Source organism: Dreissena polymorpha, chromosome 1 (assembly GCF_020536995.1).
Source record: "Dreissena polymorpha isolate Duluth1 chromosome 1, UMN_Dpol_1.0, whole genome shotgun sequence".
In the NCBI taxonomy this organism is placed as follows: domain Eukaryota; kingdom Metazoa; phylum Mollusca; class Bivalvia; order Myida; family Dreissenidae; genus Dreissena; species Dreissena polymorpha.
Window position 1 is genome coordinate 202,145,677 of NC_068355.1, and position 13,247 is coordinate 202,158,923.

The 13,247-nt window shown below is 34.8% G+C and overlaps 1 protein-coding gene across 13 annotated transcripts in view; it reads left to right on the forward strand.

Annotated features, from left to right (window-relative positions):
* The window catches only part of LOC127864615 (transmembrane and coiled-coil domains protein 2-like), a 126,056-nt gene that overhangs the window by 63,709 nt on the left and 49,100 nt on the right, over positions 1-13,247 (forward strand). For all 13 annotated transcript variants that reach the window (XM_052404417.1, XM_052404419.1, XM_052404418.1 and 10 more), the window contains one exon: positions 12,828-13,035. In XM_052404417.1, the coding sequence (XP_052260377.1) occupies positions 12,828-13,035 (208 nt within the window). The remainder of the gene's footprint in view (positions 1-12,827; positions 13,036-13,247) is intronic.

Genomic DNA, 13,247 nt, shown 5'->3' on the forward strand with positions numbered 1-13,247 from the left:
TGTATTATGAGAATATTTTTGTACTATTCCCCCAGGACAGAAGTAACATTCATGGATGTAGATTTAATTTCTCATTCTGTTCATGCTTGCGTGCCTCAACAGCTTGTCAGCTCCTGAAAATCATCTATTCTGAGCAAGGAATGGCCAGAAATAATCAAATATTTATTCTCAGTTAACTGTTGGTCTGATATGTCTTTCATCCAATAACAAGAAATATCTTTAAAAAAGATATACGGCGTTGATTGTGGTTGGAGTTTATGGAAGGTAAAGATTTAAATGAATGAGATCAAGGATAGCTAATATCTTTTTCTGTGCAGTTTTTAGCTGCATCAAACGCAGTACGGGATGTTACGCGGAGTTTTCGCGGCTTATTTTACATTATTACATATTGCTGGTCATAAACCTATAGATACAAAAAAGAAAAACAAAGTCAACCGGCCACACGCGAAGTCTCCGTACATATTTTAAATATGTATACACGCGTTCTTCAAACAAACCTGTTTGAGTGGTTTATCGGGAATTGCTACGTGTATTTGATTCGATTATTAACAGTATCAAGAATCATCGCGCTCATACTTAATACATTAGTCAATATGCTGCAATAATACATTAGTAAATATGATGGAATAATTCTTGTTAATTTATTAAAAATAATATTTATCATGGTATTGTTGAAAACACATTAAGAATCTATTATTGACATGCCATAAAATAATATCGCTGGATATCTTCATTTCACATCTTTCTGGTGGTAAAGAAAATTCTGGTTCACCTAGTTCACGCTATAGCGTCTTTATTATATAACTATTATATAACTGACCGCGAACTCCGAACAGCACAGAAGGTCTGACCTGTATATAAACTCTGACATTCAAACACACTAACCGCGAACTGACCCCTTATACCTCGCGGGTTGAAATGCAACACATTAAAGTGAGGCATCGCTTCCACTGCTCTTTATACTTTTACATATAACATGTTGACAGGAATATGGAAGTCAGTACTAAATATGAGAACATGGCCTTTAAGTACACAACGTTCTCGCGCTGAAAATCCTCTGAAAATAAAAGATGTACGCACAAACTGTATTGATGTCGAGATTGAGTGTAAAACTGTTCTATCTATAAAGCCTTTTTATTAGAGATAAAACTGTTTCATGCTGAACACGCAGTAAAACAGTGTTACAAAGACGCGGACATGTTTCCAATGTTCTAGTGGTATTATCAAATCAGCCAATGCAGTCAATGAAGTGTATTCATCTGTACTTGGCCGCAGGAAGTTTTATTTGAATTCTATTGGACGCTAACAAAGGTCAGGCTAAGGTGAAAAGCTGGCGTATTCAGCTGACGCCGAAAAAAGAAACACCTTGTTATACTGAACAGGCCAACAGAGACAACAATGTGTGTTATCAGTGTCGTATCAAATTAATCCAATAAAGAAGAACTACCTTGATTATACTAAACAGGCCATGAGAGACACAAATTTGTGTAATCAGTGTTGCATCAAATGAATACTGATGTTTGTTAATAACATTGAATTTGAATCAATTGTAATTTATCATGGTGATACCATCGACCCATTTAATTACCTTCACAAATAGTATATTTTTTACAACTATTTCATATTTTATCTGTATTTTCTATGGATTTTGAAAATGTCCATATATACAGCATATATTTTTATGAACCATAAAATATACGCTTTTCACTCCAAACACAGTGTGAAATATAGACCAATTAGAAACAATATACTTTAAAGGCTGGTAAGTTAAAACTGCAAATCAGTAACAGTGTAATGAAACACTGGATATGAACAACTTCCCATCGATGATGAGCATTTACAACTGTTTTCACAAATCTTGAATTAATTTATCATAAGGTTCTTGTAAAATAATTTCTTATTAACTGAAAGTTTATGAACCAAATGGTAATGAACATGTAGTAAAGTTCATGAACAACACAAATAATGAACTTTTTATGCCCCCCTTCGAAGAAGAGGGGGTATATTGCTTTGCACATGTCGGTCGGTCGGTCGGTCGGTCTGTCGGTCGGTCCGTCCACCAGGTGGTTTCCGGATGATAACTCAAGAACGCTTGGGGCTAGGATCATGAAACTTCATAGGTACATTGATCATGACTTGCAGATGACCCCTATTGATTTTGAGGTCACTAGGTCAAAGGTCAAGGTCACGGTGACCCGAAATAGTAAAATGGTTTCCGGATGATAACTCAAGAACGCATATGCCTAGGATCATGAAACTTCATGGGTAGATTGATCATGACTCGCAGATGACCCCTATCGATTTTGAGGTCACTAGGTCAAAGGTCACGGTGACCCGAAATAGTAAAATGGTTTCCGGATGATAACTCAAGAACGCATACGCCTAGGATCATGAAACTTCATGGGTAGATTGATCATGACTCGCAGATGACCCCTATCAATTTTGAGGTCACTAGGTCAAAGGTCAAGGTCACGGTGACCCGAAATAGTAAAATGGTTTCCGGATGATAACTTAAGAACGCATACGCCTAGGATCATGAAACTTCATGGGTAGATTGATCATGACTGGCAGATGACCCCTATTGATTTTGAGGTCACTAGGTCAAAGGTCAAGGTCACGGTGACCCGAAATAGTAAAATGGTTTCAGGATGATAACTCAAGAACAGTCATACGCCTAATATCATGAAACTTCATAGGTACATTGATCATGACTTGCAGATGACCCCTATTGATTTTGAGGTCACTAGGTCAAAGGTCAAGGTCACGGTGACCCGAAATAGTAAAATGATTTTCGGATGATAACTCAAGAACGCTTTTGCCTAGGATCATGACACTTCATAGGTACATTGATCGTGACTCGCAGATGACCCCTATTGATTTTCAGGTCACTAGGTTAAAGGTCAAGGTCACAGTGACAAAAATCGTATTCACACAATGGCTGCCACTACAACGGACAGCCCATATGGGGGGCATGCATGTTTTACAAACAGCCCTTGTTATTTAATGAACTACACTTACATTATAGGCACCGTGTACTAAAACGCCTGTCCAATAGGTGACATTTCGCGGGGGACGGACACGCTACTGACTGCGGTGTTCAGCCAACACCCGAAATAGCTGCGATTGCACGCTATCGTTAACGGGAACATCCGTGATCAACGCGATGACTTTCTTTCAACGTGTCTAGAACCTGTGTTTCTTATCCCTAAATGTTAAATAAGCACTTGCACTATTAATTATTATGTTGGTCTGTACAAAAGGCCTATTATAGAAAACACTGCCGACTGCGTCTTTGTTTTATTTCCCAAACAAGCACCGAAAACCCAATATCCTATGTATTACGAAACACAAACTTTATATAAGCTCGTGTCTCCTGTCAAAACAATGATTGTACGTACATGTCACTTAACATATGTAGTAATTCTCATATATGATATCGGATACGGGACTTGCTTTAAACATTTAAAATTACGATATGTATTTTCATAAGATTTGCTGAAAACAAATGAGAACCAAACAAACGTACACAGACAACACAAAATATTAATTATTATGACAAATTAAATTAAAAAAACATTGGTTTATTTTCGAAAAATCGCTTTAACTTTCTCATGATTTTCAAAAAATGACTTATACATGTTGAATGAAATCTAAATATAGATGACGCTCAGTTCATTTGCCGTTGTAAAAGAATATTCCTAAACTGTACACGGCACTTTGTTTGCAATCAGATACAGTACAATAACTGCTGCAATATTGAACGAACTAAAAGATGATATTGACACAGCATTTTTGCCCTTTTTTTATTCAGAGGAATGCCAATTCCAAATCATTTGCGAGATACATTGATACTTTAATGGAAATTCAAAACAAAACTTTTACAATGTTGTCTGCTCTTCACAGTTTTTTGTGTATAAATTTCAACACCCATGCGCCTTTTTCAAAAACTGGACAAATATCATGGGCATATACAGTATATGTATTTATTTGTGGCTACAATTTGTAACAGAACATAAACTGTACACGATGCGCGCACACCACATTAAGTGATTTACGCACGTTGGAATACCCTTGTCCCGTTTGGATGCTTATTTCATCAAATCTTTAAATAGAAATGCAGAAATTCATTTGATACTTTACTTTTGTCGTCAATATTAACACTTATAAATGAAAGGGATCAATACAATACGTTTATGTTCAATTATTTTATTTTTAGCGAACACGATGAACACCGCGGTAGATATTATGGGTCCACGGCGTTCGCCTTATGGCAAAAGGCCCCCGCGACATTTGATCTGAACACCCATTGCGGGGTTCATATTGGTAAGCGAACACAGTGAAATGAACACCGCGGCGAGTGGCGTTTGTTTTAGTACACGGTGCCTGTACTGTACATGTACATGAACAGTTTATATATTGGAACAAGAAGGTCAACTACTTTGGGGGATCATTACAAATTTCATAGACAATTCATGAACATTTATTGTGAGGTCATCAGAACTCAGAACAGTTAACAAACGATGAAAATAGTCCATGAACAGTTCATGAAGTAATGAACTTTTTTTCACAGATAGTCAGTGAATGTGGTATTAATGTCACAAATTGAACAGCTGCTGATCAAGTACAAATACACCCCAGGAAACCTGATACCTTGTGAGTCGTGTAATACCATAGGGGACAGTGCTGTGTATTTTGGCATGAACTTGCATAGGGTTTAAGTAAATTGGAAAAATTAAAATTTTCAAAGTCCAATTTGAAACAACTGTGTATTAATATATCACATGCATTTAGCAGAGATGCTTAGTGTTTTCTGGTGGTGTGGTATTAATAACTTATCAAACTTCTCCTCAAGAAGGTCAGATATCTATCTATCTACCTTATAATACTGTCTAACTCCCCTTGTGGGTAATAAAAGACAGGATATATTCCTTGACATCTTCTGCACAGAGACCCTAGTCCATATAAACGTACTCCCAGTGCCTTTGATGATTTTTGCTTTGGTGGCTCTAGGACCCTTTGGGTTATAAAGCTGAGAGTTGAATTTGTGCAACTAACAGACACCCATCTGGCTTTTAATTTTCCAGCTGGCTTGTCTGATGTTATTTTGTGCTTAAACAAAAGTAATATGTAATCAATAGTCATGAAGTTAAGAAAATTAAATTCCTTATACTTAAAATCCTAGGGGCTAAGGTCAAGGTCACACATTGAGGTCAAAGGGCGTTGTCCATCTGTCCCGAAAACTTTTGTATAAAGCAGCATATTGGCCGGGGATATCAATTTAACGAATTTGCTTGTTTTATAGATAATCATGATGACATTCTTATATATTTAGTTTTTAAGAAAACATTATATAATGTTCAGCCACAAACAGCAGAAAACCAGTACAGCCTGCAAGTAACTCGCAGTCTGTTCAGGTTTTATGCTGTTTGCTGCTTATCAGTATCTAAGGGTTTGAAACAAAGCCTTTGAAACATGAATCTAGTGAGAAAGCTCTTTAATAAAATTTTACTTTCTAAGAAATTACAAATGCGTAAAAATACTTATCAAAAGGGTTAATAAATGAAATATGGTCGTATTTACTGTATTTACTGTTATCCATTTACTTTGTGATATTTTTCTTTATACACACACATCATTGTTGCTCTCAAAACTTCATTTGAGGGTATCCAAATATTAAATGTCATTATATTTGACATTAGTTGGCTCATCAATATTAATGAAAAGAAAATTTTGGCTGCCTGTTCACTCAACGTTTATTATGTAGGGACAACGAACTAATAGGGTGGGTTCCTTAATTTGATGATCGGAAAAACTCTGCTTTAAAGGGACTGTCAACCACAACAACGAAGAAAAGAAAAGTTGTAAAAAACCGTTTTTCGTTACAATTATTAGTTTATATTGATTAAAATATCACGACTGGTAAATTACATTACTTGAAAAAAGTTGTTAGTTTTTCATAATTTCAGTATACACATGTATTCGGTAGTAAATTTTACTGGGTTAATGTCTACCAGGTAACTACCAGTTAACCATAAATAACGCCAGTAGATTGATCATCATCGTCACGTGGTAAACCCAGGAATGCAAACCGTGCGTTGTGAATTGTAATATTATATATGTAAAATAATCAATCTACTTGCGTTATTTATAGTGTATATATCGTTATGTCACCTATTTTTGCGATGTACTTTCTATTTCACATTGCAAAATTGTATTACCGAATATACTGAAAATATGTAAATTTTTTCAAGTAATGTAATATACCAGTCGTGATATTTTAATCAATATAAACTGATAATTGTAAAAAAATACAGTATTTTAGAACTTTTCTTTTTTCGTCATTTGTGGTTGACAGTTATTCTTTGTCATTTCTGTACTTATCAATTATGCAATAATAAGAACTCATCAGAAAAAATATTATACCTAGGTCACAATCTCATTTATCATGTTTGTTTATTGACTTTCATGGCAGATGAAAAAACAAATTCTGACAAAGTATTATCCGCTGATCAATGTATTAGAAGACTTTTCCATTGTCATTGACAGGAGACGTTATTTGACATGATATGTTGCACATATACTGTTCCCAATATAAATGTCAATTCATGGAAGAAACTTAGTATAATTGGATTTTGTTTTACTGTCTGGTAGTAGGATAAAGTAGGCATGACAGGTTTTAGGATGGATTATGATGAATTCAGAATCTGATTAGATTTGACTGTCCTGACCAAATTTGTGGTCACACACCACTCACAGTCTGGTTTATGAATTATCAATTTGTAGAAGACAAAAAATGGAAAGAAACATAGAAACATTATTCTTTATGTAGATATTGATATTTGCTGCTCCAAGGTTTACCCTTTGGAAATGATGTAAGAAAAACATAACATGACTCAAATGGGTTTCAAAGTCCTGAACAATTAATGGCCATCACACCAGCATCCATTAGCAACTGATATTCATCTAGGGATATATCACTGCCTTATAGGCTGGTTCCTATTTCATTCTGATCAATTAGAGGATAGTGTTTTCTTTTGATCCCTGTTGTCTGCAGAAATAGTCAGTTTTATGTTCATAAATCATCTTGTCATCATGTCTTAGTTTGCCTGTTTTGTTGTTTCTGGGAGTGTAGCAGCTGTTATGAATGATATGAATCTATTAGGCATGTAGGGCTCCCACGGGTAAAAAAATGTCTGGGTCGGGTCGGCGGGTCAAAATTTCAAAGCACGGGTAATTTCGGGTCGTGTCGGGTATTAAACAAATAAATATTTTTTTGTAAACTACAATAAAACATTTATTTTCTTTAAGGTTAAACATATCAGATACATTTAATAAATAACCGTTGTGAAATAAATTACTTCACAAAAAAGTATTCTTTATGTAGAATTACCACATTCTTTATAGTACCATAAATCTACGAATATAATACGCACTTTTTTACCTGCCGATTTTTTCTTCAAGTAGGGGGTGCGTATAATATACGAGTTTAGAGCAGAACAAAAATTTTCCTGTGCAAATTTTCAACTTAATCGCTGTTATTCGCTTCGCAGTAGCCATTTACACCATTACATCAAAGGGGTGCAACAGGGCTCGCGCTGTCGTTCGCCATTTGCAAAAATATTTAGAATTTGGCTAAAAAAAATCTTATTTGTGAAAATGCGAAAATCTAGTAAAATTTCATTGAAAATATCCGCCATTTATATCGGACTGGTTTTCTTTATTTGTCTCTTTATTTTAATGAAAGTGTTCGCAATTCGAACAGTAAACGAAACCCGATTATGAGACATCGCTTGACCTTATTGTTATTGAAGTGTGCAAGGTAGCTGGCCAATCAACATTGAGCTCGCTTACACATGAAATGACGTTGTCGAATGAAACGTGAGAACAGGAGGAGCTATCGGATAATATTGGGTCATCCATGCGCAGACACTGTATACTTTGAATACTCAGTTAATATCGTCGTCTGCATACAAAATAGCGACTGGAAGCTAAGTCGTATAAAGAGATTCGCAAATGAAAAAACAACAACTGACAATACCCGTAAATAAATATTTCTTAGCTGACCACTATTTATCTTCCTACTGCATATTTACCATATCTGAAGTAAAGAGTGGTAATTAAATAATTAGTTTTATGATGCTAATAGAGTCTATTACACCTGTCTGCCGATTGTGGAATTAAATTGAAATGTGATAATTAATTAATTATTCCCAAACTAGCCTTAATGACAGCAGCGTATTTTAATTTACTAGATCATGAAAAACACAAGCGCCGAAGCGGTTTTAAATAAATTGTATTTTAAGTTATATTAAAGTATCGAGTTTGTAACTCAAAAAAAGAAAAAGTAATTCATCTAGACAACTATAAAAACGGATAAAGTAACCATTTTGTCTTCTTATTACTTTATTTTTATTATAATTATTATCGTCCCGAATATTGTCAAATTGAATTAAATGTGAAAACAAAAAACAGCGTCTCTGCTTCTTTCTTTTGTAATTATGACTGCTTGACCCGGATGTCAGCAAGGGGCCCGCGTGTGTTATCGGTAACAATCAATGGTAATATAAACAATAGACAGAGATATTTATTACGCAACTGTCATAACAACAGCACTATAACACATCCAGATCAATATTCCGGGGTAACAGATAGTTGACAGCACCAAATTGATTTGCTTTTTTCACAGCACAAAAATATATTGACTCATTTTTTCGAAAATGGCCGATTTCGGACACTGTTTTTTATAGTGCGTATTTTACTAGTATTTTACTCGAAATAACCCTTTCAATCAAAAAACACTGCTATGATGTGCTTTCTCTATAAGAATGTAGGTGTATCTATTAGAATCAAAATGACTAGAGCAAATAAAGAATATAAGAGATCATGGGAATAGAGGTCTATCTTATTTCGATATGTATAAGTATTATTTTCTTTCAATTAGGCAAACAAAATCAAAAGGCTAAAATGCACAATATAGACTGTTTAAAAACAAATCCTTCATAACTTTGTTACAATAATTCTGAACAAATGTAACTTGATGTATCAAACTGTAAACAATATCTTATCTCACCATATCAAGACTTAATTAAGACGTTTATAAGATGGAAGATGACATGAAAACTGGGGAAAGTAAATACTTTATTAATTAATTTAAATTATAACAAAACTTCAGCGTAAACAATTCTATACAAGTCAAATCACTAAGTTCTTTTTCAAAAACAATGACATATCAACATTTTCACTTTTCATTCAGGATCTTTGCGCACACATAATGTAACCAGTTAGTTGTAGAGAACACATGCTCACTGGCAACTGAAGTTGCTGGAGTAATTTAATACTTCTTGGCGATGTGTGCTAATTGTGGGTATTTCTCCTTGTTGGAATTCCACCATTGAAGTGAATTTTTTCCCAATTTGCTATTTGGTTCAGCATGGTAACCATTCAGTTCAGTTGATACTTTATCAGCATCAGGAACACTAAAACAACGCTCAGAAAAGATAACCCCAAACAGTTCAGTAAGTGTAGTTTGTTGTTACACCACACCAGAGAGCTTCGGAGTGTTGTTGTTATCATCAGAATCTTAACTGGAAAAACGACTGGACAGGAAGCTTCACCACCTCGACAGTAGAACGAGTTTTGTACACAAGTTCAACTTTACAATTTTTACAAATAGTAATGCCTTTGTCGGTATCACACCACAAATGTCCTTTTCGTTTTCGGATTTAAAACTGAAATACGCCCATACTGGCGAATCTAACCCCTTACCGCGTCAATAGTTTTCATTGCTCTTTATACACAAAGATTGGCAAAATACTTATAATTACACAGAAACATGAGCTTTGAAACCACTAAATTATATTATTTAATCTGGAAGCAAGATGGAAAGTCAGAACGGCACATTTCAAAACGGCCAGAACAAAACAACAGAGTTGATTTTACGCCGTTCTTTTGAAAAAATATTGACCCGACCCGGTACCGTTTGCGAAAACTTTGACCCGAATCGCGGGTATTTTTTTGGCCCGCGGTTTCGGGTATTTTCGGGTACCCGTGTAAGCACTAGAATCTATGTATGTATCAGCAGCCATTGACAGCTATGAGATCATTGTCATTGACGTTTTAGCCATCCAACAACATCAACATTTGTCCAGGGCTCGAAATTAACACTCTCACACTCGCAAAATGCGAGTGAAAAATACTGATTGCGAGTTAAGTTTTAAGCCACTAGTATATTTTTGCGAGTAAAGAAATAGTGGGAAAAAAAAACTAGTAATATAAATGCACTCGACGTCATGAACGCTAAACCGTAGGTCAATATATAGAACGTCTTAATACCTGTATGCGGAAGCGCGCACCTTGTATGTAGACTGGTACACTTATAGTACAGATACGCGGATAGTATTGGTACAAAGAACGTGAAACAGTCGACTATTCACATTTGTTCATTGAACTTGAAAAGACATGGCGTCAAAGCCAAACATAATTAGTTTCTTTTTGCCTACAAACTGAAATAAAAATACGAAAGATAAAGCAAAGTTAACCGTTGATTTGTATTTGGTGACGTCGCACTCAACACACGATATCATTGCTGATTTTTTTCAATATTTGAAAACCCATTAAAAATATCCCAAACTGACACTTTAACTTTGTTTTCTGAGTGAACACGACACACTTATATTTGAAAACAATACCCTTATTGTCCAAGGAACTGATATCTTTGTATGATTGCAGAAATAAAATGTGTATGTTAAGTACTTTTTATTTTGTTTTAATAGTTCTAAATTAATGTCCAAACTTTTTTATTTTTTCTGCAAAATTTGCGAGACTGTTTTTGATTTTGCGAGTTGGTATTAAAAGTGATCGCAATGTTTTGCAAGTAGAAAAAAAAGTTAATTTCGAGCCCTGATTTGTCCATCATAAAATTCACATGTAGCATGATTTATTCAGACATAATGCCAAATAATGTCAAATGCCCGTAAACAATGCGAAAAATAATTCATTATTACCTTACTTTCTCCACACTTTCAATATTAAATTCTCAATACCTATATTTTTAGGAATTTTTCCTTGCTTTCTCATTACTATCAATACTAGAATCTCTTTAACTATATTTTTAGGAATTTTTACCTTCCTTTGTGTATACTATGATTTAGACTCAAATGTCTGCAACTGAATTTTCAGGAATTATTACCTTGGTCTCTATATACTGCCAATACTTAAATCTCTGTTATTATATTTGATTTAATCAGAAAGTAAGGTGATACCTTACTTTATCAACCCTATCAATACTCAAATCTCTATAAACTAGGGATGCAATAGGTTTCAAAAATCATTAACCGGTTAACCTTTTTCTGTAACCGGTTATTAACTGGTTAACCAAAACGCCTTAAGTAGTTAAAATGATTTAGAGTACGTAAAATATGGCATACCGCTCGAACTGCTCTGAAGATAATGGGTAATAAAATGTAGTATACAATTTATTTTAATAAGTTTTTAATGTATGCTATATCGTCCCCTTTGTGCAAAAAGGTACCATGTGACATTGAAATTTGGCAGGCACATGGCACCTTTTTGCACCAATAGGGCGATATATTTTATTTATTTTCCTGCGTAAATTCATATGAGTAAAAAATATGAGAACTACACAATGTTCATTCTCACGTGTTATTAACTTATTTTTGGTTGGGCCGCTTATATTACGTTTGCGTCATATTGCTCACAAAAATGGTGTGTTCTTTTGTTAATTCTGTTTTAATTTTTTAAAAACTCAAATTGGCTTAATTTGAAAATGTTTTTTCCCTTTCAATTTGACGTAAATGGGTCATGTGTGTTGAACGAATCCGCAACTCTTCTTATTCAATAGTTGCATTTTGTTGTTGTTTGCATTTTAGCATTTGTAGCCAATGTATTATCTTTTGATTTTCATTATACAGTTAAAAAATATGGGTAAAATAAAGGACACGAATGCAAATTAAATTAATTTTGAAAGAAATGTAAGTTGAATATTTTATATAATCAGTACATTTATTTAAAAGCGAAGTAACTAAGTATTATGATCTCAAATACTGATAGTTACGTATGTTTGTCAACGGACCATTGCGCGCAATTTTTTAGCAATTACACAAATACTAAATTAAACGGTTTTATTTTTTAAATATTTTTAATTGACGTTTAATTATTTAATTAGTTGATAATTTGCTTTTTTAAATAAAACTTGCATAGGACGGTAATGGTGGAATCGTTGGATGTAAATTATCCTAGGTATTTTTTTATAAACATAAACGACGTTAACTTGTCATGATTTTAACTACGAATGCAAATCTTGATAAAATTGTTACTTATAAACACGGTATTTTCGCAAGCAATCATTGTTGGGTATTGGTTAACAAAACATCAAAATAAGCCTTTCAATGTCTCAACTGTTTTTATCGCGAGTTCAATAAACGTATCAATTACGTCTTCGCTAATAGCTCCCACTCACCGCAGTTCGCTAGTTAAATTTTCGCAAGTCAAAAAACAATAGTGTCAGTTATCAAAACGTTATTTATCACAAAGGTATTGATTAATTGCTTTATTACTTTGATTGTTGACACTTTATTTGTTACCGTCGATGGTGCGGCATGTTGTTCTAACTAGTGGCCAGCGCAAGTTGGCAGTATGTCATGCGAAAAAGTAAATTCGTACAAATTATTCCAGGAAAGCATAATAAAATATTTTGTCCAGGTTAACCTTTTCCCGAAAATGTAACCGGTTAACTGGTCGTTTCGGTAGGTTAACCAGTTAACCTTTTGCATCCCTACTATAACCTACTATAACCTTATTATTTTCAGGAAAAGGTCAGATAATAAGTTACCGATCCTCCGACCACCTGGGACCAAGAACCCAGTTGCCAAGAGCCCCAGTCTTCCAAAACGTCAGCTGTCTCCCGAGCCCCAGGGGAGGGGCAAGGGGGTTGGGCCTGGAGCCCTTCAGGTGCCAGACGAGGGGCAACAGCAGGGCGTCTCACGCAGTCTTGAGGATCTAGACAGAGAACATGAGGTGAGGTGACCTTGGGGGACTTCTGGTGTTAAGGCTGTGTAAAGTGAAATTGTAAAGTGTTCTTGGGTGAGGTGTCCTTGGAAGACTTGACGTGTTTAGGCTGAGAAAACTGAAATTGTTAATGTTTCTTGGGTGATTTGTGGTGTTTTAGGGGTTCACACGTAATAATGCAGATCTAGAGAGGAACCAAGAATCGACTTATGAGTAATTTG